Genomic DNA, 25,603 nt, shown 5'->3' on the forward strand with positions numbered 1-25,603 from the left:
TCACCATCTTGGGTGGTGACGGTGCACGGGAGATACCTGGGAACCCGGGGCGCAAACCTTTACACCCGGTGTCATTGCCGCTGTGCTGACGAAAGCAGTGAGCGCCACGGAAAGACGCCTGGGACAGGGTTGTGGACGCCCAGGGGCTTGGAGTGACTCTTCACACACGTGGACACACACGTGGTTTTGCATAACCTGGGGTGTCTCCAAAGAGCAGAAATGGGTTTTTGCAAACAAATTTATGGTTGTAGAATTTCAGTGTACAAAGTAGTCCCTAGCACATAATAAGTTGGCATTTAATAAATGTCTCCTGAGCGCCCGGATGCCGGATGTTGCATGTAGACTCAGGTCCTGTTAAGGATGGAGTGTGTTTCCTGCCCTGCGGGAGCTTATGGGCCTAAAACCCACGGTAGTCCCAGCGAGAGACCATGTTTTCCACTCCCGGTTAGTAATTTTGAAGGACAACTATTAGATAGCGTATTACTGGGGTGCCTGGGTGGCTCAGTTGGTTGAGCGGCCGACTTCGGCTCAGGTCGTGATCTCAAGGGTCACGGGTTCCAGCCCCGCGTCGGGCTCTGTGCTGACGGTCAACTTGGAGCCTGGGCCTGCTTCGGATTCTGTGTCTCCCTCTCTATCTGTTCCTGCCCTGCTCATACTCTGTCTCTCTCTCTCTCTCTCTCTCTCTCTCTCTCTCTCTCTCTGTCAAAAATAGATAAAGATTCTTAAAAAAATTTTTTTTAATAAATAACATATTACTGTCAGCTTACATCCTTATTTTACATTTCTTCCTTATTTTTTTAAACTCCAAGGTTAGCATGATCTGAAATAATTAAAATTATTATCTTCTTACTCAATTAGGGTGGTTTTAATACAAGACAACTCTGATATAGTTTTTAGATTAAGTTATAAATGTTCACTTTAGAACTGCCTGAAGATTGATAGAGATGCATTTGAAAAGCATTATTTTTTTTATTGATTCTTAATGTAGTAAATTACTGAAGTTATTTGGCAACAAACAGAAATGGCCTGTGACGCGGTTCACATTTATTCTCCCGATAGTGCCACGATTTGCATTAATTGCATTGCGACTGCACTCACTTATATTAAAAGGCTTCTACTATAATTAATCCTTTTTATTTCAAATCATTTTGGCACAATCTCTAGCTATAAACACTCATAAAAGACAGACAGTTGAAAAATACGCTACAGGTTTTTTCCATATACCTATTGCAGTTTTTTCGTGACAAGTAGTTATTGATGTGCTTCTGGAACAAGTGTGCAACTGGCTGAGAATTAAGGCCAATGTGGAAAATGCTAAGTGGATTATTTTGCATAAAAAATAGGCAGTTTTGAAATTGTATAATTAACCTGTGTTTAGAAAATACCTTGATTTATGCTTACATTTGTATCTCGGTTGCATACATTATGGAAATTTAATTTATAATCCATTTAGCTGATGCAATCATAGTTTTTAGTGCTATCATTTATTAGTGCTTGTATATTAAATGCTCTAACGGTTTAAACCTGCCTTACGTAAAAAATTATACCTAGGCATTTACATTTTATGAGTCACAGTGGGATTTCTGTTTAAAATTCAGGTAGCTCTGATATATTTAACGAATTTCACTGGTTTATTGTTACTAATGCAGAAATGGCAAACAATGACCTTACATATTGAACATCAAATGATTTACACTTCCAGCTTACTTTAAAGTCCACTGTACAAATGAGGCTTTTCTTCAACACCTGGAATCAATCATGTCGTCTTGTGCAGAATGTTCTTGGCTTTGAAGCCATCGTTCATTTAGAAGTAATGGGAGTTTTAAGTGCTCCGGGGTAATAGTATTAGCCATTCTTAACTTCAGGCAAACTGTGGATTTTCCAACAGCTCTTTCTTTGCGATACCAGTAGATGGGTTAAGCCCGGTCACCATCGTACTGCTCATTCTCTGGTTCCGAAGTCCTTTTTTGCCTTTTTTTTTCTTTTTTCTTTTTTCTCTTTCTTTTTCTTTTTTTTTTCTTTTAGAATTAATCGGGTAATCATCAGTCTTCAAATCAGAAGTGAAAGCACAGGGACATAACCCTTCAGTTTCCCTGGCAGAGAACATCTGGAGTCTTAGCTGGAGGGGGAATATTACGAAATACGTAGTTAACAGATGGTGTGACCTGACTTGGGGAGAGTGTCACTCGTATTGTCGGCCGGTGGCTTTCTGAAACAAGCCAGTGCTCTCCGGGTGTTTCATGGCTGTCTTCTAGTTCCTTCTAGTCGTGTTAGTGGGGGGACTTTCCGGTGTCCATCTCAAGGTGAACCTGAGCGTTCTCCGGCGGAGGAGGGAAGGGGGCACTCGTACAAATGTTCAGTTTTCGGTGTGTTCAGGGACCAGTGGTTTTTCACACACGGCCACTGTTTGTCGTTACTAGTGCGGAAGTGGCGGGCACTTGACGTGGAACGGCCGAGGGGACGCCGTAAGGGTGCCGGAAGCCGTAACCAGGGAAGGGCTCCCATAAGCCGAGCTGACGGATGGCGTCGGCGCTGGAAGGTTGGAGCGGCAGAGCCCCTGCTCTCTGGACGCTGGTGGTCTTCTGTGTGCAAACTCGCACGGGCGTGTCCCGGCAAAGCCTCGCGTCCCACACCTAGTGGATGTGGATGTGGATGTGGTCAGGTGCACGGCCTCCCGGCAGAGGGGCTTCCAAAGCTGCGGCCTCGTGGCTGAGAGATTTCCCCCGGGATTAAACTTTGTTTTTATGTTGGTGTTCCCTGAGTGGCGTGGTGGCACTGGAATCTCCCCTACAGGAAAAGCGGTGAATCCATCCCAGCACAGCGCACGCTCCGCAGCTCACGGCAGCACTTTGCAAGGTGGGGCTCCCTCCTCCATCCCGCTCTGTCTGTGCTCCTGGCGCCTGGCCTCCCGGCCTCACTCTGTCTCAGGGTCTCAGGCAAGGGTCCCAGGGTTTGTGACGAGGTGCGCCCGGCTCCCCACGTTCCAAGTGGGGGTGGGGACTGCCCTCATCCCGTGTCAGGTCTCTGCAGACCACGAGTATTCTAGCACGAAGGGCCTTTGTCGTGGAGATCCAGACTCCCCTTGACTTCTGTAAGCCTCCCTTCCTTCCACTGAGGAGATCTTCCTGACGGGCCGCGCAAAACGAGGCCAGCGTCAGTATGTGCTCGCTTAGTCTCAGTAGAACATTTGTGACGAGACCTGTGGCGGCTTCCAAGTCCCTCATCTCTTAGAATAAAATAACAAGAATGTTCCTGAGAAGTCTGCAGCCTGTTTTCTCACTCCTTGTTGAACTTTACAGCTTTGGGCTGTAGTGATATTTATCATGTAAGATGAACCCTGACATCATGTTGGAAAACCCACACCGTCTCTTGGTAGAGAATCTGGGGGTTAACACAGTGATGCCGTCGCCACTGGTCATGAGGGAGTTACAGATTAAAACCACACCGAGGTACCCCATTGCACCAGCCACAATAGCTAAACGTAAAAAGACTGACTGTACCAATCGTTGGTGAGGTCCTGGACCAGCTGGAATCTTCCTGCTTGCTGGTCACGGTGGGAAAATGGTTGCGCTTTGGAAAACAGCATGTTGTTGCCTAATAGAGCTAAACGCAGCTTGGGGCCCAGCGCTTCCCCTGTTAACGGGTCTTAGGTCTGTACTGGGAGAAGCCGGCACGGATCCACAGAAGGGCTCAGACCGACTGTCCAGCAGCCCCAAATGGGACACCGCCCACGTGTCCACCATGTGCCCATCACGCGACGGTGTCACACAGCCTTCGGTGAGAGAACAGTATCATAGCCGAGTCTCAGAAACAGGATGTTGTGAGAAGGCATGTGGAAGTATGCGTGTGCTGTATAATCCCGTCGACGCAGTCCTGGGCCCGGCGGGATTCAGCTGTGGTGATGACCACAGAATGGGGTAACGGGAGGGAACTCTCACGGGACCTCGGGAAGGGGGAAGTGTTCTGTGTCTTGACGCCTTCTGTGGCCGCTGCACGGGTGTGACCAAATGTAATAATTCATCAGGCCGCGTGCACATTTTATCTTACGGTACGTAAATTACCCTTTAACGTGCGCGAGTGTGCGGTCTGGTTATCTGTCGCCGTCTGCAGACACGGGGCAGACAGGAACGCAGCAGAGGAGTCCTGGTGTGGGCGCCAGGGCACCTGCTTGGCACCACCTCTGCCAGCCGCTGACTCCCAGGGTCTGCACACGCGTCTCCCACGCTCAGTCTCCCCCTGTAAGAACAGCGCAGGGCAGACCGCAGCCTGTGGGCCGGGCCCCGCCTGCTGCCTGTCACGTGGCCAGGGTGCTCGGAAGGCTTTTTCCTTTTGGTCGCTAAAAGTCTGAAGGATAGTATTTCTTGGCGTTGGGAATTGCTTGAGTGCAGCCCTGGCACACAGCTGCCCTCGCTCGTCCACGCATTGTCTATGCTCCTTTTGCTAGAGGCAGAGTGGAGGCATGGCCACCGAGCTGGTCCCGCCTGCGGTCGTGCGTTGAACCGAGGCCCCAGAAAAGGTAGAGGCTCCATCCTGATCCCTGGCGCCTGGGAACCCGACCTTATTTGCCTATGCAGTCAAGCTAGGAGGGGTCACACTGGGTGAGAGAGGATCCCAAACCCGGTGACAGGTGTCTTCACGTTAGAGACTGGGGAGGGAGGTGCCGGCACACCCAGGGACGACAGCCTCTCGAAGAGGCAGGGCTGGGAGTGGCACAGCCCAAAGCCCCGGGCCACCGGCTGTGGCCAGCAGTACCGGGAAAGACAGGAGGCCTCTCAAGAGCGTGCGTCAGACTCCGGCCTGCGCAGCCAGGAGACCCCTCCGCTGGCAGAGCCCTTTGCGGAAAACGTGTGCTGACCACCGTTGCGGCACAACACGTGTGGCTCTCGAACGTCCCCCTTGGTGTGAACGTGCTGTGGTTCGGCCCTCAGGTGTTTGAGAGTCATGACACGCGGAGCGCACGCGGCGAATGGTCAAACCGGCCCAGCGCGGGTAAGTGCTCGCCAAACGCTAGCTTCCGCCGTCGTCGCTGCTGCGGAGAGAAGGTATCTGCTGTCTTAGGATTCTCTTCAGGCTCAAGTTGGCCTTTTTTTTATTTGTAGGAAGTATGAGAAAGGATTCCTGTGACATACTGATCGTTGTTCCTTGTTCTCATCTGAAGGCCCTCTATGAGAATATGCTGGTGGAATTGCCCTTCGCCGGCTTCTTCCTGTCCAAATTGCTGGGAACCAGTGCGGACGTGGACATCCACCATCTGGCTTCGTTAGACCCTGAAGTGTACAAGAATCTGCTGTTTCTCAAGAGCTACGAAGGCGACGTGGAGGAGCTTGGGCTCAACTTCACGGTGGTGAACAACGACCTGGGAGAGGCGCAGGTGAGGAGGCCCTTCACCGGCTGCTGTTCACATGGCGACAAGGAGGGTTTCTCTTTGCAGGGGGAGGCTCCACGTCTCCCTTGGAAGAACTGCCGTGGCTGCGGGTTAGAAGTGGGGAGTTGCGGGGGGCTGGAGACACCCGGGCCCTCGCCCCACTCCCTTGTGACGGCTGTCCTCGGGGACTCTCTTCCTGGGCCGGGGGTTAACCCCTGCCCCTTGGCTGGCTCTCGGTCCCTGGGAGTGGCGGCTTAGCGCCTTCCTGACAGGAGCCCCGAGGGGCCTCCGTGCGCCTCTGTTCCCTGCCTGATCGCCGTGGGGGCCTTGGTGGCTCGGACACAGATCGCTGGCCTTTGTTATCAGTCTGGTTGGCCTTGGTGTGTTTATCTTTAAAAAAAAAAAACCGTGCGTGTTAGAGATGATTCAAACTAATTTTTTAAATGACAGTATTGTCGGGATATAACGTACGTACCATAAAAATGCACGCCTTAGAGCATGGCGCGGGTCAGTGTACCCCCAGAGTGCTCCGCCGTCACCAGCAGCTAAGTTCGGGATGGTTGCGTCCCTCCACAGAGACTGTGCCCGTTAGCGGGTCGCTCCTGCCCAGCGTGGGTGAGCGCCGCCTACGTTCTGTCTCTGGATGTGGCACATAACCTGCATCTTACGGCCTGTGGCCTTGTGTGACCGGCTTCGTTCACCTGTTGCAGGAGCCGGTGCTTTTTTTTTGTTTCTGGCCGAACGTCGTCCCATTGTACGGATGTGCCGCGTTTTCTTTCTCGGCTGAGGGACGTCTGGGTTATTTCCACTTCTCGGCTGTGGTGATAATACCGCTGTGCACACGCGTGGACAACACACCAGGCGGCGGAAGACTCGGCAACATCCGGAATTTGCTTCCAGGATTAGGGGAGCAGGGGCAGCGGGTGGACGCGGAGATGACCCAGATCGGCTAGGAGGCGACACCTGCTGAAACGGGCGCTGCGCCGTGGACGCGCGTCTACTGTTCTGTCTGCCTCGGCCTGTGTTCACGTGCTCCCCGTAATCCACAAAGCCTTTGTTAATGTACACAGACAGATCCAACATTTAAGAACCTTTGATGCTGCTCTCTGATCTTACTAGATTTTAACTACCCAGCTTTGCTTGTCTAACTTGATTTGGGTTTTCAGACAAATACATCTCTTCTGTGGGGAAGGACTGCTCTTCTGCTGTTCTTACATGGATCGTGCCATTTTCCGAACCTAGTAGTCGTATTTTAACTACAAAACTGTGGTTACCTTTGAACTTCATACCCGTTTCTCTAAATTTCTGTTATTACTTGGTTTCTGACTGAGGCTTTGCCAGCTCACAAGTAACTTCGTAGTAGATAGATACTTAGCGTTTGGTGAAGCCACCACTGAGAGTACATTGACCCACACAGGGTACTCCTCAACCTGACCCTCCAGGTGTGAGCTCTCACATTTTATTTTGATAAGCACATGTATTGAACACATTTGAACTAATGCAATTTTGGTTATTTTCGTATCGTGTTACCTACCTGCCACCGTGCCTGGTCCGTATGTTTTCATTATGAGACGTTAATGACACTCTGTGAGCCAGCCCTCGGGCCAGGCGTGGGAGACGGTTTGTAAACTAACGAGGGAGGCCGATACGAACAGGATAGTGAGGTATCAGTTTACTAGTAGCTCAGCTCCAAGTAGGTCAGGGAGAGCTACCTGGGAGAGAGGCTGGCTGGGTGGAAAGGCATTCACCGGGTAGGTGAGCAGATGTCGAGGTGGCTAAGTTTGGGGGTGCACGAGAGGAGGCAGACAGACACCAGGGAGTCTGAGCTTCTCCTGTCCTCTTGGAGGACAATCTGAGGCCTTGGGCTTGAGAAAGGTTAGACCTACGCTCAGAAAGACAACCATTGTGTCCATCCACCGCTGGTTTGCAGTATTTCCGTGCGTCAGGGTAAGGTGGCCTAAACAGGTGCATTTTGGAGCTAATAGAAGAATGAATAACCAGAAAACACTTAGGGGCACCTGGCTGGCTCCATCCGTGGAGTATGCGACTCTTGATCTCGGGGTTGTAAGTTCGAGCACCCCTGTTGGGGGTAGAGATTGCTTAAAAAAATAACATCTTTTTAAAAAGAAAGAAAGAAAAGAACAAAGAAAATACGGGAGCCTCCTCTCAGAGAAACCTGAGATGTTGATTCTGTAAGTCAGGGCGGGGCCTGGAAGCAGCCTTCGGGTTAGGTGTTTCCAGAATTCAGAGGAACCACAACCCGGGGGTTAAGCAATGAAACAAGTTTTCATGAGAGCACGCCTGTGTAATCTTCATTTTAAAAATGACGTCCTCGAGGCACCCGGGTGGCTCAGTCAGTTAAGCATCCGACTCTTGATCTTGGCTCAGTTCATGATGTCACAGTTGGTGAGTTTGAGCCCAGAGTCGGGCTCCACTCTGTCAGCATGGAGCCTGCTTGGGATTCATTCTCTCTCTCTCTCTCTCTCTCTCTCTCTCTCTCTCTCTCTCTCTGTGTGTGTGTGTGTCTCTCTCTCCCCCCCCCTTTCTCTCTGCTCCTCCCCCACTTGCACTCACCAGTGCACTCTCTCTTAAAATAAATTTTTGAAAAATAAAGTAATTCTGTAGGTATCTTGAGCAAAGTAGATTTTATTTGAGTCAGAGGAGGGTAGGCGGGCAGGACGTTGTTGCACTGGAGCCCCGGTCCCCCGCCCCCGTGCCCTGGTGCCCGTCATTCTCCTTTGGGTCTCCGTGAGTTTGACGGCTGTAAGGACCTCATACAGGTGGAATCACACAGTATTTGTCCTTCTGTGACAGGTTTGTGCCACCGAGTGCGACGTCCTCCAGGTTCGCCTGTGGTTTCTTCCTTCTTAAGGCTGATACTCCATTGTACATACGCGTCCCCTTTATCTGCTCATCCCTTGATGGACAGTAGAGTTGTGTCCGCCATCGTGAACAAGGATGCCGTGAACATTGCTGTCAAAGTATCTGTTCAAGTCCCTGCGTCCCCTTCCCGTAGGTGCATACCTAGAGGTGGGATTGCTGGGTCCTGCGCAGGTTCTAATGGTGACTTTCCGAGGGCCTGCCGCACGTCCTCCACAGCGGGTACACCACGGTGCATTTCTCCCGGCTCTGCAGAGGTTCTGATCCCTCCACACACCTGCCAGCACTTGCTTTCTGCCTTCTTTTCTGTCTCTCTCTCTCGCTCTCTCTTTTAAAAAAAAATAGCAACCATCCTGCTGAGTGTGAAGGACTGTTTCATTGTGCTGTTGTGACGCACAGAGCTGTGTGAGTCCCTGACGGTTCTTTGAGAAAGTTACAAGGAGATTTAAGATCTTTATTGGCTTCCTCCCTGGGCTGCAGAACATTGCACGGTTCCGACGCCACAGAGGTGTCTTCAAAAACAAAGATTGAAAACACACACATGGATGAATACATCCTGCTGTTTAAATTCTGGGCATTTTTAAATGTTCATCGTCATGGTACTCGAATTTTAGTCTATTTCTTAGCCTTTAACAAGCTGCGTATTGAAGAAATAGCTGTGGATTAAATCCTAAATGGAAACAAAGGTAACGATCCTGCCTGAGGCCTCCTGCTTCCCCCTCTTACTAGGTCATCTCCAGGCAGTTTTGAAACATACTATCAGGGCACCCGGCTGGCTCAGTCGAAAGAGAGTGCGACTCTTGATCTCGGGGTTGTGGGTTTGAGCCCCGCTTTGGGTGTAGAGATTATTTAAAAATCAATCTTAGAAAAATGAAAAGTAATTCCAATACTGTGCGATAAAATAAGAATGAGGAATACAGAACCGTATTTCTTTTGGTTACATCTTACTTAGTTGCTTTGTTTCGATCTCTTCTTCCATTTTATTTTATTTTTTTATTTTGTTTTAATGTTTATTTATTCGGAGAGAGTGAGTGAGCGAGCATGAGCGGGGGAGGAATAGAGAGAGAGAGAGAGAGAGAGAGAGAGAGAGAGAGAGAGAGAGAATCCCAAGCAGACTCCGCACCGTCAGTGCAGAGCCCGGCACGGGGCTTGAGCTCACGAACTGTGAGATCATGACCTGAGCCACAGGGAAGAGTCAGACACTTAACTGAGCCACCCAGGTGCCCCTCTTCCGTTTTATAGACCTGAAGTTTCAACCTGCAGAATTCAGATTTTTTTTAAAGAGGGGGTTTTTTTATCAGCATAAGGAAACCTCGAACATACAGATGTCAATGCTGCTGGCTACTCTTGTCTCCCTGCACCTGGTGGCATGATTTAAAAACGAAATAAAAGTGCTAGGGCAGTCAGTTTTATGATGACCTGTCCACGGCCTTTGCTAATGGGAGTATTTCCCATTTTTCCTTCTGAAATAGGTGGTAATAGTGAAATGTCGCATTTGTAAGAGTTCCATTAAAGCACCACTGATAATATTGGAATCTATTAAAAGCAAAAGTGTGAAGTTAAGATGTTCCAATTACTCATAGAAATTCCCACTGGATAAAGAGATTATAGATGACAGTGCATAAGAATAATTATACTAAAGAGTCAAATGAGAAAAATTTAGAAAGTCACTGGTAAAGCAGCTAATTTGGGGGTATCTTATGGATTCCCATGGAGATGGATATAAAAACATGGGCCTTCATACAGGTTTCCATTTATAAAATACTGCGAGTTAAAGATTTGTAATATGCAGCTACTTCATTACTTTGGCAGGTTATGTTAATTAATCTTCCCTTTTCAAATAATAGTGTTCCTCCCCAATTTGTTTCCTTTGGTATAATCAGTCCGGCTGTTTGTTAGCCTGCTGGAAAACGAACGTGAGACTTCAGCCTGCTAACCTGTACCCAGAGCTCTCCCGAGCGGGCACTCGGGGCTTAACGTGGACCCGGCATGGGCGTCTGTAACGTGGGAGAGCGTGAACCTGAGTCCCAGGACCCTGTTGAAGCCCTGGCTTTGCAGCTGTGCTGTGGCCTTGGGCAAGTCCTAGAGGCCCGTCCTCATTTTCAGAGGGTACGTCCGCTGCGCTGAGGATAAAATGAGCTGTTCTGGTGAGTGAGTGAGTGAGTGAGTGAGGCCCCGTCTGCTCCGGTGAGTGAGGGAGGGAGGCGGGGGGGGGTAGCCCGTGCACGCAGCCACGCCGTGAATGCAGACATTCCGAAGCAGGGAGATAGCTCTGGCTGTAAGAGCTGCTCTGGTTCCAGATTGAAAGCTTTAAATATGCCCTCAGACCTGAGATCCTAGGGCAGCCGGACACGGTGTGGAACGTGGGAAGTTGTGTGGGTGTAGCCCAGAGAGTCACTGGAAAGGTCATGGCCGTCCCATCAGGCAGGGCTGCTGGGGCTTGGGAGTCCTTCAACTGATGGTTTCGTGGGTCCTTTGTCTTCGAGTCACTCAGTACACCCTCGCTTATTACCTGTTGGCAGTCCTCTTAAAGGAACGGGTGGGATTTTGAGATGAAAACAGAGCAGCGAGCTCCTGGGGCCCGGGTCACAGATGGCCTGCCAGCGGACGGCGAGCACGGGAGGCGTCGTGGCCTGTCCCCGGCTGGAGACGTGCGGGAGACGTGCGTGCGGAGCGCGGAGAACGGGAATCAGTGAGAAGGGGGGCGTCACCTAGAACGTGCCATCTGGGAAAAGCAAACCCAGTGAGGTGGTCGTGGGGCCGTCAGGCACGGGACGAGTTTATCATCTTCAGCAGATTTTTAAATGGCCTTTGTGCCAAGTGGTGAGACACCGGGGTGACGTGCCACCGTCCTCCATCCGCATGGAACGTGACGGGTCCCAGGAGAAGCGCAGGCGGTGGAGGAACGTGAGCAGGAGGTGCCGTGTCTGCCCCGGAGGGGGGCCGCCTCCGCGGTGGCTCTGGAATGTCTTCGTTCACTTACGGTGGATTCGCTGTTTCCCCGTCATCCGGATGCACCTGAGAGTGCGTTTCTCCCGTTTAAGTGCTAGGAAACGAGGAACTTAGAAGGCGCGTTCGGGCCTGCGCGTCCGTGATCGTCTGGTGTTCTGTCGTCCCCTCTGGTGTGTGAGACGCTATTGAAAATACCACCGCTGTGCCAACGGCGAGAGCGGTTCGGGGGCCCAGCGGACTCATGGGTGTCCGTTGCAGTGGGCGGGCGAGCCGGCGCCCGGCCTCTGCCCCCGCCTGGCGCGTCCGCGAGTGACCGAGTGCCGGACCTGCAGGTTTTGTGATGTGCCCGCGTGACGGTAACCACTCGTTCTTGGGAATTCAGTTCAGATACGCGGGAACGCACTGGTCTGTTACCTCTGATGTTGCCACTGTCCTCTGAGTCACATTTAAAATACTTCAGGGGTGCCCGGCTGGCTCAGTCGGTGGAACGTGCGACGCTCGATCTTGGGGTTATAGGTTCGAGCCCCATGTTCGTGTAGAGATTATTTAAAAATAAAATCTTTTCTAAAAAAATAGGGTACTTCATAGTACCAACATGATGGAAATACAAAGAGAAGAACGTGCTGTTTGTACAAATATGAACAGTTATTCTACCGCAACCTTCATTCCTTAAGCTGTATTTTCTCCAGATTGAATCGCTTTTGATTTAAGTTCATTTTTTGGTTCATACCTTTGCCCTTCGCGATTCCTAAATTTTTGAGAACGAAGTTGCCACGATTACATTGTCGCGTCATTCCTTAGTGCTTTGGAGAAGGCGTTGGTGGCTGCTGATCTGAAACGGTGAGATGCCGGGCTTCGGAGAGTCCCATGAGAGCGGCGTCTGCGCCGACGCAGACTGGGGCGCCCCAGGCGCCCAGCTTTTATTCTCGCGACGCAGCAGCACCGGCAAGTGTCTTTGAAGAAATTGTTTCACTCTAGTCATACTTGGGATTTTCAGACCCCGATTTTAACGTTCACAGGTAGTTGAACTAAAATTTGGTGGAAAAGACATCCCTGTCACCAGCGCCAACAGGATCGCGTATATCCACCTCGTAGCGGACTACAGACTGAACCGCCAGATCCGCCAGCACTGCCTGGCTTTCCGGCAGGGCCTGGCCAACGTGCTGAACCTGGAGTGGCTGCGGATGTTTGACCAGCAGGAGATTCAGGTACTTCTGGAGCCGCACTTGTCTCGTGACGCGAGAAGGCGTTCTTGAAATCTGTCTCAAATTTTACAAATTGGCCTTTTTGCTTTTTCTTTGGCAGGTATTGATTTCTGGTGCACAAGTTCCCATAAGTCTTGAGGACCTAAAATCCTTTACAAACTATTCAGGTATGTTGTCAGTACTAGTTATTTGTTCCTGAAAATGTTCCAGATGATGTTTCTAAACTAATTTTTTTTTTTTTTAATATTTGTTTATTTTTGAGAGAGAGAGAGAGCATGAGCGGGGGAGAGAGAGAGAGACAGAGCGTGAGCGGGGAGGGCAGAGAGAGAGAGGGAGACACGGTATCCGAAGCAGGCTCCGGGCCCTGAGCTATCAGCACAGAGCCCGATGTGGGGCTTGAACCCACAGACCACGAGATCATGACCAGAGCCAAAGTGGGACACTTAACCTGAGCCTCCCAGGTGCCCCTATTTACTTTTTTATTAAATTAAAAGTTTCTGCTCTTCAAGAAAATGAAAAACCGAAAGGAACATATACAGATGGCCAATGAGCACATAGAAAGATGCGCAGAAACATTAGTTGTCAGAGAAATAACAAAACCGTAATGAGATTGTTCAAAGATCGAATTGGTGTATCTTTTGGGTATTTGTAAGTTTTTTAAAATTAACCTCGTGTATTTAAGAACAGTGAAGAGAAAAAAAGCATCCTTAAAACAATCATTGTTATTTTGGCGAGTTTTTCTTAATCATAGCGTATAATTCTTGTTTATAGTGATACGTCATTTATAGTATACATTGTTTGTTTAGCACCAGAAATAAAAAAGATATTTCCAAGCTGTTATTCTTCTTGCAATTAATTTTCGATATTAGATACATATGTAGTGATTTATTTTTTATTTTTTTTCTTTTAATTTTTTTTTAAATTTATATCCAAATTAGCATATAGTGCAACAATGCTTTCAGGACTAGATTCCTTAATGCCCCTTCCCCATTTAGCCCATCCCCCCTCCAGTAACCCTCTGTTTGTTCTCCATATTGAAGAATCTCTGATGTTTTGCCCCCTCCCTGTTTTTATATTATCTTTGTTTCCCTTCCCTTACGTTCATTAGAGTTCTCATATGAGTGAAGTCATATGATTTTTGTCTTTCTCTGACTAATTTCGCTCAGTATAATACCCTCCAGTTCCATCCACGTAGTTGCAAATGGCAAGATTTCATTCTTTTTGATTGCCAAGTAATACTCCATTGTGTGTATATACCACATCTTTATCCATTCATCCATCGGTGGACATTTGGGCTCTTTCCATCCTTTGGCTATTGTTGATAGTGCTGCTATAAACATGGGGGTGCATGTGTCCCTTCAAAACACCACACCTGTATCCGTGGATAAATGCCTAGTAGTACAATTGCTGGGTCATAGGGTAGTTCTCTTTTTAGTTTTTTGAGAAACCTCCACTGTTTTCCAGAGTGGCTGCACGAGCTTGCATTCCCACCAACAATGCAAAAGAGATCCTCTTTCTCCGCATCCTCGTCAACATCTGTTGTTGCCTGAGTTGTTAATGTTAGCCATTCTGACAGGTGTGAGGTGATATCTCATTGTGGTTTTGATTTGTATTTCCTTGATGATGAGTGACGTTGAGCATTTTTTCATGTGTCGGCTATCTGGATGTCTTTGGGGAAGTGTCTGTTCATGTCTTCTGCCCATTTTTTCACTGGATTGTTTGTTTTTTGGGTGTTGAGTTTGATAAGTTCTTTGTAGATTTCGGATACTAACCCTTTATCTGATATGTCATTTACAAATATCTTCTCCCATTCTGTCGGTTGCCTTTTAGTTTTGCTGATTGTTTCCTTCTCTGTGCAGAAGCTTTTATTTTGATGAGGTCCCAGTAGTTCATTTTTGGATATATGTGATTTATTTAACCTCCTACTATAATAAACAACTTTGTGCATATTTCTGTGTTTTTAATGAGAGAAACCCAGAAGTTACATTGCTTATTGAAGGGTATGAAGATTTGGGGGGATGGAATTTGAACGCATAGGGTACACAGGGGAAATGTGACAAGTTAGGAAGTGGCACACATTTTTTAGTTTGGTTGAGGATAATTCTACCCTTCCAGTCTTTTTTCTCACCTATGGAAAACTCTCCAAATCTTAAATCCATACTGTAAAAAACCTACGGTTGTGAGCCATTTATTCTTATCTTTATTACCTGAATGGAGTTTATTTTATTGATTTGTTTGTTGAGTTTTAAGTAGGCTTCACACCCAACGTGGGTGTAGAGATTACTTAATATGTATATAGAATATTAAAAAATATTTTATGTATCTTAGGAAATTTAAAACATCGCCTTAAATAAACCCGGTGATGAAACAGTGCACTCCATGCGACGTCACATCTTTAAAGATGAAATTGATAAGATGTGAGCAAAAACACGCAGTGGTTGTGAGATGATTAGTCATTTCTGCTTGTTTTAAAATTTTATTTCCCTTTCTTTATTATCTATTATGTCCTACATCACTTACTTTCTACAGCCAAGAAAACTTTAAAGTCATTTCAGTTTCGGGGTGCCTGGCCGGCTCAGTGAGTGGAGCTTGCCACTCCTGATTTCAGGGTCATGAGTTCAAGCCCCACGTTGGGCTTGGAGCTTATTTAACAAAATGAAAAATAAGCGGTGCCTGGGTGGCTCAGTCGGTTAAGCGGCCGACTTCGGCTCGGGTCACGATCTCACGGTCCGTGAGTTCGAGCCCCGCGTCGGGCTCTGTGCTGACAGCTCAGAGCCTGGAGCCTGTTGTAGATTCTGTGTCTCCCTCTCTCTGTGCCCCTCCCCTGCTTGCACCTTGTCTCTCTCAAAAATAATAAATTAACATTAAAAAAATTTTTAATAAGAATAAATAAATTAAGTCATTTCATTTTCACAAAATAACAGTCATTTACAATTAATGAAATTACAGGCAATTTTTTTCATTGTACTTCTCTTTTTTCTAAATATTACGAAATGAATATTTCTTTCAGAACAGTATTTAAGCCTTAAAAACATCCTGTACATGAGTTCCAGCTACAGCTGAGTAAAGAGAGGCTTTCTCTCCTCAAAGATCAGTATTAGCGTGATGTCAAAAGCAAACAAAAATAACCCAAGGAAAGGAAATTATAGATTAATATCCCTTAGGGACATAGATGCAAAATCCTCCAAATATTAGCAAGCTGAGTCCGGCCGCTGAGTAGTTTCTATCCCATGAATGCGAGGTTAATTTAACATGTGACAGTGTATTAATGGGACATGTGGTGTTGCTGGCACGGGAACAGAACCGGCCCGGCCGTGTCAGCAGGTGCAGAAGGAAGGAGAGAAAAGCAAGTTATTCTCTTCAGCATCTAAGCATCTCCTGCCCAATGAGGACTAAAAACTCGTAGGAAACTGGGAACAGGGGGGAGCTTTCCCAGCCCAATTCAGGACGCGCACAGCGTCCGCACACGGTGGCGAGGGTCTACATGCTTCCTGCCCGCGGCCGAGGCACGTGACTGGGCTTCCTAGCTCGTGCAGTAAGGCGGAGGGAGGGAGGGAGGGAAGTTTCAGCTTGGAAAGGAGCAGTGAAAGAAGTAAGACTTTTTTCACAAATAGCATGACAAAAAAAACCCAACTAGAATTAAGAAACAGTTTCAGTAGGTGGCAGCACAGATCAGTACACACAAACCAATTTTGTGTTTATGTGCAGACCCAGAATGGAATTAAACAGTTCCATTCCTAGTAACATCACAAAGAATAAAATACAAAATTAGCAAAGCAAGTGTACGTGCAAGACTTGTATGCCGAAAACTGTAAAAACACTGCTGAGAGAAATTGAAGACCAAATTGGGGGGGGGGGGGGGAGATGGTCCATTTTCATGGTCAGAGGACTCTGTATGTCAGGATGTAGTTCTCTTCAAATTAATCCACAAATTCAGCGCAACCCCTACCAAAATCCCAGCAGTCATTTTATAGAAATCGACGGGCTGATTTTAAATTCATTTGGAAATGTAAAGGTCCTAACATAGCCAAGATAATTTTGTACGAGAACAAAGTTATAGGACTTACACTCTGATTTAAAACTTACTCTAAAGCCACAGTAATCAAAGCATTGTAGTATTGGCACAAGGATAGGCTTGTTGATCAATGGAACATAATCAGGAGTTCAGAAACGAATCCTCATATTTACGGTCAGTTGACAATTCACTTGATGATACAATAGCCCTGGGACAACATCCACGTGGGAAAAAATGAGCTTAGACCTTTACCTCACGCCACCGTATGTGCAAATTAGCTCAACAGGATCAGAGGCCAATAGGTAAAAACCAAAACTATAAAACTTCAAAAAGAACATAAAGCAGAAAATCTGCATGACTTTTGGATTAGGCACAGTTTTTGATTGTACACCAAGAGCATGATCCAGGAAAAAGAAATTGATAGAAAATTGGACTTCCTCAACATTAAAGCTTTTGTGCTTCAAAAATTACTATTAAGAAAATGAAAGATAAGCCACAGATGGGGAGAAAATATTTTCAAGTAATACATGTAACAGTGGACTGTGTCTACTGCAGATATATAAAGAACACAGCTCAGTAAGACAAACAATCGAATTTAAAAACATGGCCAAAAAAACCCCCAGGTTTTGGGGTTTATATATATCTGAAGATACATATAAATGGCCCGTAAACAAATAAGCGCATGAACAGATGTTTAACACTAGTAATCATTAGAGAAATAGAAATCAAATCCTTGAGACATTACTACACACCCACTAGAAAGACTATAATCAAGAAGAGACGGTACCAAGTGTTAGGGAGTACATGGAGAAGTTGGAACCCTCTTCACGGAGAGAAATGGAAAATAGTAGAGCCTCTCTGAAAAAGTTTACAGTGATTTAAAAAGTTAAATGCAGAACACCTGGAATTTTACAAAACAATGAGGCTATACTCCTACCTCATACTGTACATAAAAACGAACCCAAAATGATCAACAGCCTTGATGTGGGAGCTAAAACCATAAAAGTCCTAGGAGAACACCGGTAAGTCTTCATGACCTTAGATTTGGCATTGGATTCTTAGATATGATACCAAAAGCATGAGCAACAACAACTATATATATAATATATATATATATATGATATATATATTATATATATATATAAATTGGACTTTATCAAAATCACAAACTTTGTACATCAAAAGACATTATCAAGAAAATTAAAAGACGAACCTTACAGAAGGAGAGAAAATATGCAGAAGAAATATATATGTGTGTCCAGAATATATAAAGAACTCTTCTACTCAGCAACAAAAAGACAAAGCAATTCAAGAATGGGCAAAGGACTCGAATCGACATTTCTCCAAAGAAGATATGCAAACAACCAGTAATCTCAAAAAGGTGTTCAATATCACTAATCACTAGGGAAATGCAAATCAGAACAATATTGAAATACCCTTCACATCCATCAAGAGGACTATTATTAAGCACATACAAACACATGTGCACGCATACAGAAAACAAGTGTTGGCAAGGACATGGAGAAATTGGAACCCTTGTTCGTTGCTGGCGGGAATGTAAAAAAAGCCACTATGGAGAATGGTTTGGTGGCACCCCAGATAGCTAAACATAGAATTACCATATGACCCAGCAATTCTACTCTTAAGTACAGACGCAGAGGAACTGCAAGCAGGGACTGAAGCCTGTTTGCACATGCATGTTCATACAGCATTATTCACGGTAGCCAAAAGGCGAAACAACCAAATGCCCATCTACAGATGAATCGGTAAACACATCCATACAGTGGGGTATTAGGAAGTCTTAAAAAGGAGCGAAGTTTGAAAAGTTATAATAGGGATGAATCTTGAAAACACGATGCTAAGTGAAATAAGCCAGACACAAAAGGGGCATCTGTTGTATGATTCAGCTTCAATGAAATACCTAGAATAGGCAAATTCCTGGACTCTGAAAGTAGGTTAGAGGTCACTGGGGCTGGGGGAGGGGAATGGGGACTTGCTGCCCAGTAGAGTTTCTGTTTGGGGTGATGACATTTTGGTTGGACTTAGGTGCTTGCACAACACTATGTATGTAATTAATGTCACTGAGTTGTACACTTAAAAAATGTTTGCTTAAATGGTGAAATTTATGTCAGGTATTTTACCACAGTCTACCCAGACCTCTCTGTCCTCCAAGTGCCATTTCCTAAGCTTTCTTCCGAGGTAGCTCTGACGGGGTAATGGAAACGGAGCATGGTTGGTGCTCCCGTGTAGATGAGCCATCGCTAAGAGCACGCCTACAGAGACAGGGCGGACGGTGGCTGTCTGTAGTGGGGCATGGGATTCCTTTGAGGAAATGGGAATGTTCCAGAAGTAGATTGTGGACATGGTTGTAAAACTAAATTTGTGGACACGTTTACATAGATGAATATGTATATATTTATGTAAATATGTTCATGTTCATAGGTATATAAATATATGGATGTATCTCTTTACAATTAATTTCTGTTGCTGGAAATTTGAACTCTAATGTTTATGTAAAGGCACATAATACCTAAGGTCACTTTGTCCACACTATCAAGTCATAAGTTTAAAAAAATGAAATCAATGCAACCTCTTCTTTGCCAAGAAATTGTCTTGGGTTGTTTTGCATTACCCTGTCTGCACTGGAAGCTTGTACCTTTAATGATCTTAGCTATTCCAGTAAATAGGTTTTAAAATATTATCATATTCATTTTGGTGCCAATTAATGCACTTAAGATATTTTATCGATGTTATTTCTGTAGTATATTAACAATGAGGGAACAATATATAGCAATTATTTCAGTTTTAGGAAGCACTTAGCTAGATTAAAAGCTGTAAGTAGCAGATAGTACACTTAAGAATAGTGGTCTAATCGTGGGCTGGGGTGGGTTGGTAGCCATGGTCTGTGCCTTCTTGTCACAAGGGCGGGTGATAAAATGAATTTAGACCCTAAGATCATGTCGGCCAAGTAACTATCTCTATTAGAAATAAAAACCCCAGAGTGTGCTGTTTTCAGGTCTGTGACTCTTGTGTAAATCCTTTGTTAGTTAGGGTCTGCTGCTCAGGGGAGGTGGGTTTTCAACCCGCAGAGGAGTCAGAACCCAGGCCTTTGCAGCCAGGGCCCATCTCAGGGGGGTGGGGTGTTTCCCATTCTGGCCTTTGGTATTTGGGCCTTCCGGAGGTTTCTGTCCCCTCATGTACTCGTCCATCATCTCCCAGGAGCAGAATGAACGGGGTCTCCAGGGGCTCCTGCTCCTGGCTGGCTCAGGCTTGAGTCAGGGTTGTGAGTTCAAGCCCCATGTCAGGCATGGAACATACGTGGAGGAAAAGAAGGGTGTCTCTAGAGCTGGCTTCCAGCCACAAGCCAGCGCCCATCACTGTAGCGGGCGGACGAAGGTGGATCACTCTTAGCAGTCTGTTGCTCTGCTGTTTCTGGGAGAATCCTCCTTTTGCAATTACCTTGTTTTTAGTAAAACATTTATTCCCGTTGTCCTAGGAGGCTATTCTGCTGACCATCCTGTGATCAAAGTCTTTTGGAGAGTTGTGGAAGGATTCACGGATGAAGAGAAGCGCAAACTGCTCAAGTTTGTAACCAGCTGCTCCCGACCCCCTCTCTTGGGGTTTAAGGTAAGGGCTTCTGTGCCATGTGCTTTGAGCTCCAACTTGTAACCAACGAGGACGGCCAGCAGGCCCCATCTGTCCTTTGTTTTCCGGGCAGCGTAGTGCTTTTATAACCCCAGATTCCGGGGTGTTGTTACATTAGTAGGTGTTTCAGCCAGATCAACTAAGGATTGGCCGTTACTGTATATGAAGGTGCTGGGCCCAGGGTTGACCTGTTGATGTGGTGGGCGTGATCATGATGGCCCGTGGACAGGCCCTGCAGGCTGGTGGGCTCACTGGAATATGAATGACCCGTGTCCTACATCTGTGATGCATCGTAAGCTGGTTTTCCTACTGAAGGAAACACGAGCTAAAAATGTTGATGTAGTGTATTTGGGAAGAATAAGGTATGAGTAAAAGTGCACCTGACCTTTGAATAACACGGGGTTGGGGGCACTGACGCCCCCCATGCAATAGAAAACCCACGGATAATTTCTGACTCTTCAAAAACTTAACTACTAAATAGGCTGCTGTTGACGAGAAGCCTTACCAATAACAAATGGCCAATTAACACGTGTCTCATATATATTATACATCTTAAACTTACTATATAGTACACCAGAGAAAAGAAAATTTTAAATCGTAAGAAAAGATAAGATACCTTTGTAGTACTGATCTGTATTTATTGAAAACAATCTGCATAGAAGTGGATTCATGCAGTTCAGACCAGTATCGTTCATGGGTCAGTGGTATATTTCTCCCTGGTTATTCACTGTTACTTATCATTTCTGACAATTAATGATTGCTTCATATAATTCACCTTAATATTAGTGATTAAAATTGGCTAAGGGACAGTTAGTATGTTTCCCTTATTCATTGTAAGTTAAAGCAGCATCAGTGGTCTAAGACACACAATGGTGTGTGTGTGTGTGTGTGTGTGTGTGTGTGTGTGTGCGCGCGCGCGCATGCGTGTGTGTGCAGTACAGAAGGGTATCAGTCAGATGAGCTCGTGCTGTGAGACACCGGGCAGGCTTGCACCTTCCAATAACCTATGTTATTCTTTTCTTTAAATGTCTACTTTGAAATTATTTCAAAAGTGTAGAAAAGTGAGAACTTCTGGTATGTAAATTGCACTTCAATCAAGCTGTTTTTAAACAATCAACATCATTAGGGGCGCCTGGCTGGCTCAGTCTAGAGCATGCGACTCTTGATCTCGGGGTTGTGAGTTCAAGCCCCATGTTGGGTATAGAGCTGACTTAAAAATAAAAAAATCTTTGGGGCTCCTGGATGGCTCAGTCAGTTAAGCGTCCGGCTCTCGATTGTGGCTCAGGTCGTGATCTCATGGTTTGTGGGTTCGAGCCCCACGTTGGGCTCTGCACTGACAGTGCAGACCCTGCTTGGGATTCTCTCTCTCTCCCTCTGTCTCTGCCCCTCCCCTGCTCACGTGCTGTCTCTCTCGGATGAACTTTTTTTTTAACTTAAAAATAAAAAATCTCTAAGAACACTTGACATCAGTAGCTTCACACAGCATCTCCATCGTGCGGTCAGAGCTGGAGCCAGCAAGTGGAGAATGGGAGAGGGGCGGGCATGAGCACAGTGGTCTTACTGTCCACAGGACCTGAGTCGTTGACACTTCACAGTTTGGAAGCGATGATGAGTTAGGATATGAAGATAAACCTGTTCGTGAGTAATAGTGACAGCAGAACTAAAATCACTTTTCTGCCTTCCACATTATCAGAGAGGGAGAAAGCAAGCATCCAAAACAAGACAAACGGTACCAGCCACATGTAGAAAACAGATGTAGCCAGATGTAGAAAACAGCACTCAGAACCATAAAATAGACACTTAACATTAATGAGAGAAGGCTGACCCCTTCCAACAATGAATATACATAGAATAACGCCATGTGTTAAAGGGTTTAAAAACTCTGCTGTGCACAAGCGACACACCGAAACAGTGATTCACGAAGACTGAGTGATGCTTCTGACCCGGCGTGTAAGCCCTGCCCCCGAAACAACTGTGTGAACCTGCCCTGTGGCCTTATGTGCCAGCACCGACCAGGTACCAAATCAGGCAGACAGCCTGAAGGAAACGTGTCTTTGCTGCTTGGTTCCTCCTGGGCGTGTCGTGGAGTGTGGGGCTGTTGCGTGTGGGGGCCCACAGAGCAGGAAGAATGCAGGGGGCGGTGCACAAGTGCATGGACCCCTCGGACCCCGGAGAGGGTGTTCACTGGACCAAGTTTTATCATCATCTGGTGATGGAAACAGTTCTATAAACAAAATTCTCCATACGAAGATCGTAATACCGTTACGTAGTTTTATCGGTAACATTCATTATGAGAAACCAGGCTTCTAGTATCTTCCAGGTTCTAAATGGCCCCCACACCTAGAGGTAAAAAAAAAAATTAAGCACCTACTTTCGTGAAGGGAAGTTTGGAGGACCTGCTCCCATCAAAACTGAGTGGAGGACCCAGAGATTTCTGCCAGCGCCTGGTTAATTAGTCCCAGGCCAGTAAAAATTAGGGGTCTTGCTGGAAGAGGAAGGTTCGGAAGGTTCCAGCCATTTTAGCAGCCAGTGCGGGAGTCTGTGTAAAAGGCCTGTGGGAGCGCTGCAGGCTGGAGGGAGGAGTGTGGGCTTTATGTTGGCTTTTGAATCCCAAATAGTGAAAACCCTCTTGTCCCCTGTTGGGGACCCCACACAGTCACAACTGAGTTGTCACTGTCACATGAGTGTTACTTGTGGAAGTTATGAGACAGTCTTCCTATCTTGGATTTTTTTCAATGATCTAAAGCCTATCAAATGTAGAATTTAATGTAGAGTTTTCAAACATCTTTGCAGCCGTCATAAGTTAGACTCCGCAGCTGGAAGAAGTCACCTTGCTGTGTGTGCTCTCCAGTTGGGCCGCGTGCCCGGAGAGGCTGGCGGGACTCAGGTGGGGGAGGAGGGCGGCCCGCGGGTGGAGGACCGCGAGGCGGAGGCGGACGTGCGTGATTTACAGGTCACGAGACTCCTTAGCGCCGGCTTAGCGGCGGAGAACAGCGCTTGCTAAAGCTAATTAAAGTTTAATATGTTCAATGAGTGCGATGGCTACAGACAAAAAGGTCATTACGGCACTGTAGAAAATTGTTAAGTTGCCAACAGGCCACATAACAAATTGATGGTTTTTCTTACTCTGAATTAATGCAAATTCCCGTTGTGCTCTATTTAATAATGCACGAAATAGTGCCCTTGACTCAGATTGCAGTGAAGAACTTTTTTTTTTTTTTTTTTTTACTTTTAAGACTCCAAGTGGGAAATTCAAATTCAATTAGCATTCTGAACAGAAAGCCAAACCGGGACATTTTACTCCAAATGCCCTTGAGCTCTTCCCGCCCAGGCCGTTGCTCGCCCTCCTTCCCCGCGCCTGCCCTGGTATCTCACCGTGTGATGCTTTCATCGCAGTTTATTCAAGCATTGCAGAAAATTATTGTCCTCAATGCACTCAAAAGGCTAAATAATAAATGTAATATCTTTTCTGTTTCTCTTTTGGATCCTGTTTTGACACTTTTATGAGACACTTGAAATAGCATATGAACTGTAACTGTTTTATTATTTTTTTGAACTGTAATTGTTTTAAAAGACAGTGGTTTTTAGCACATACCGTATGCCACGTATACTGTTTAAATAAGCCTTTTTTTTTTTTTTTAACATTTATTTATTTTTGAGAGACAGAGTGCAAGTGGGGGAGGGCAGAGAGAGAGGGAGACACAGAATCCGAAGCAGGCTCCGGGCTCCGAGCTGTCAGCACAGAGCCTGATGTGAGGCCTGAACTCACAAACCGTGAGATTATGACCTGAGCTGAGATCAGTCGGACACTTAAAGACTGAGCCACCTGGGCACCTCTTAAATTTTTTTTAATGTTTATTCATTTTTGAGAGAGAGAGAGAGAGAGACAGGGGAGGGGCAGGGGAGGGGCAGAGAGAGAGGGAGACACAATCCAAAGCAGGCTCCGGGCGCCAAGCTGTCAGCACAGGGCCCGACACGAGGCTCAGTCTCACGGACCGTGACGTCATGACCTGAGCTGAAGTCGGATGCTCAACCGACTGAGCCCCCCAGGCTCCCTAAACGAAGTTCTTCATTGAACAGTGGAGAGATGTCCAGGGGCTGATTGGTAAGAACCGTGTAAGTCTCCATTCGGTGTTCTCTGGGCTGTTCTCTTAACTCGGTTTTGCCCACGTCGTAAAATACACACTAAATTCAACATATAAACGAAATGAAACCGGCTGGAATGCAATTTGGGCCAGTTGGGTGCCTGTCGTGCTGGGTGACATGGTCTCCTGGAGTCCCCGTCAGAGGAGGGACACGGTTCCAATTTTGCTCGCTCGTTTCCACTACAGTGGTTGGTAGGTAATTATTTTTTATACTGTTTGACCATAATTCTTAAATATAATTTAAGCTGATTGTGTACTCAGTCATGTAGGCCTTTTTTTCACTCAGCGTTACATCAGGGTCATTTTTCCTCGTATTAAGTCATCTTTGAAATATTTTTAATAAACGTCCTAATGTCCAATCATGTGAATTTGCCACAGTTTACTTCCTGTTCCATCAGTTGTTTACAAGCCTTCCTTCCTACTGGTGTGGGGACCATCCTCATGCGTAAACCTCCGTCCAGGTCTGCGACTGCTGGTGCACAATACAGTCCTGGGGGTGGAGGTCACGGGGTGTGGGTGTGTGGGCGCCAGACTGGCCTTCACGGACAGTTACGCGGGTCATGGCCTGGAGAGGAGGGTTCAGAGAAGGTGCCAGTGGGTGTGCGCGTGAGCAGGGGCCGGGTCGTACGTCTGCCTGGGCGCTGGCGTCGGAAGCACGGGTTCTCTTGTCCCAGCTCTGGGGAGGAAGGGCACTGACCCGGAGCTGAAACCACCCTGGTTCTGGATAACCCCGCCCCCTCCCCCGGCACCCGTGTGGGTAGGCCGCCGTTTTGTTTTCTGGGCCCCGTGTTCTGCACCGGGACAGAGGGGGTGCGGCACACCGGGTGTCTGGAATCCTGTAGTCATGGAGCGCGAAAGCCACGCGTGCCCGAGAGTTAGCAGATTCAGGCTTTTGGGATGAAGAGCGTCTGCACATCTTTGCGTCCGCGCTGGAAGAGAACACGGAAGGCCCGGCCTCTGTGTGATGAATGTCTGTGTATAAGAGAAGGATGGAGCCCCCGGTCATTTGTAGCCTGCGAAGGACTGGCATTTCCAGAGGTCTCACGCTCAGCCTGCCTGATCAGTTTAGCCTGCAGATACGCCTGCACAGGTGTGAAATAACTGAAGCACGTGCTTATTCACAGCATCAGTATTTGTAAAAATAAGGAAATAAGTAATGCCCGTCAACAAACTGCTGCACACATCTAGTGCAAGACTGTGCAGCCTCAGAAGCAGGAAGCTGGATCGACAGAGAAAGATCGTAAAGACACATTATCAAGGGAAGACTTACACACGACACTGTACGTACGCATTGTGTTAACGTTTCATATTTTTTATGTACCTATTTAATTTTTTTGACGTTTATTTATTGAGAGACAGAGAGACATAGAGCATGCGCAGGGGAGGGGCAGAGAGA

The 25,603-nt window shown here is 46.7% G+C and overlaps 1 protein-coding gene across 1 annotated transcript in view; it reads left to right on the forward strand.

Moving 5' to 3' along the window:
• The window catches only part of UBE3C (ubiquitin protein ligase E3C), a 120,420-nt gene that overhangs the window by 89,269 nt on the left and 5,548 nt on the right, over positions 1-25,603 (forward strand). Inside the window, exons 19-22 of the mRNA XM_049642182.1 lie at positions 5,159-5,371; positions 12,217-12,405; positions 12,503-12,569; positions 19,914-20,044. Of these exons, the coding sequence (XP_049498139.1) occupies positions 5,159-5,371; positions 12,217-12,405; positions 12,503-12,569; positions 19,914-20,044 (600 nt within the window). The remainder of the gene's footprint in view (positions 1-5,158; positions 5,372-12,216; positions 12,406-12,502; positions 12,570-19,913; positions 20,045-25,603) is intronic.

This window comes from Panthera uncia, chromosome A2, assembly GCF_023721935.1.
Source record: "Panthera uncia isolate 11264 chromosome A2, Puncia_PCG_1.0, whole genome shotgun sequence".
NCBI lineage: Eukaryota > Metazoa > Chordata > Mammalia > Carnivora > Felidae > Panthera > Panthera uncia.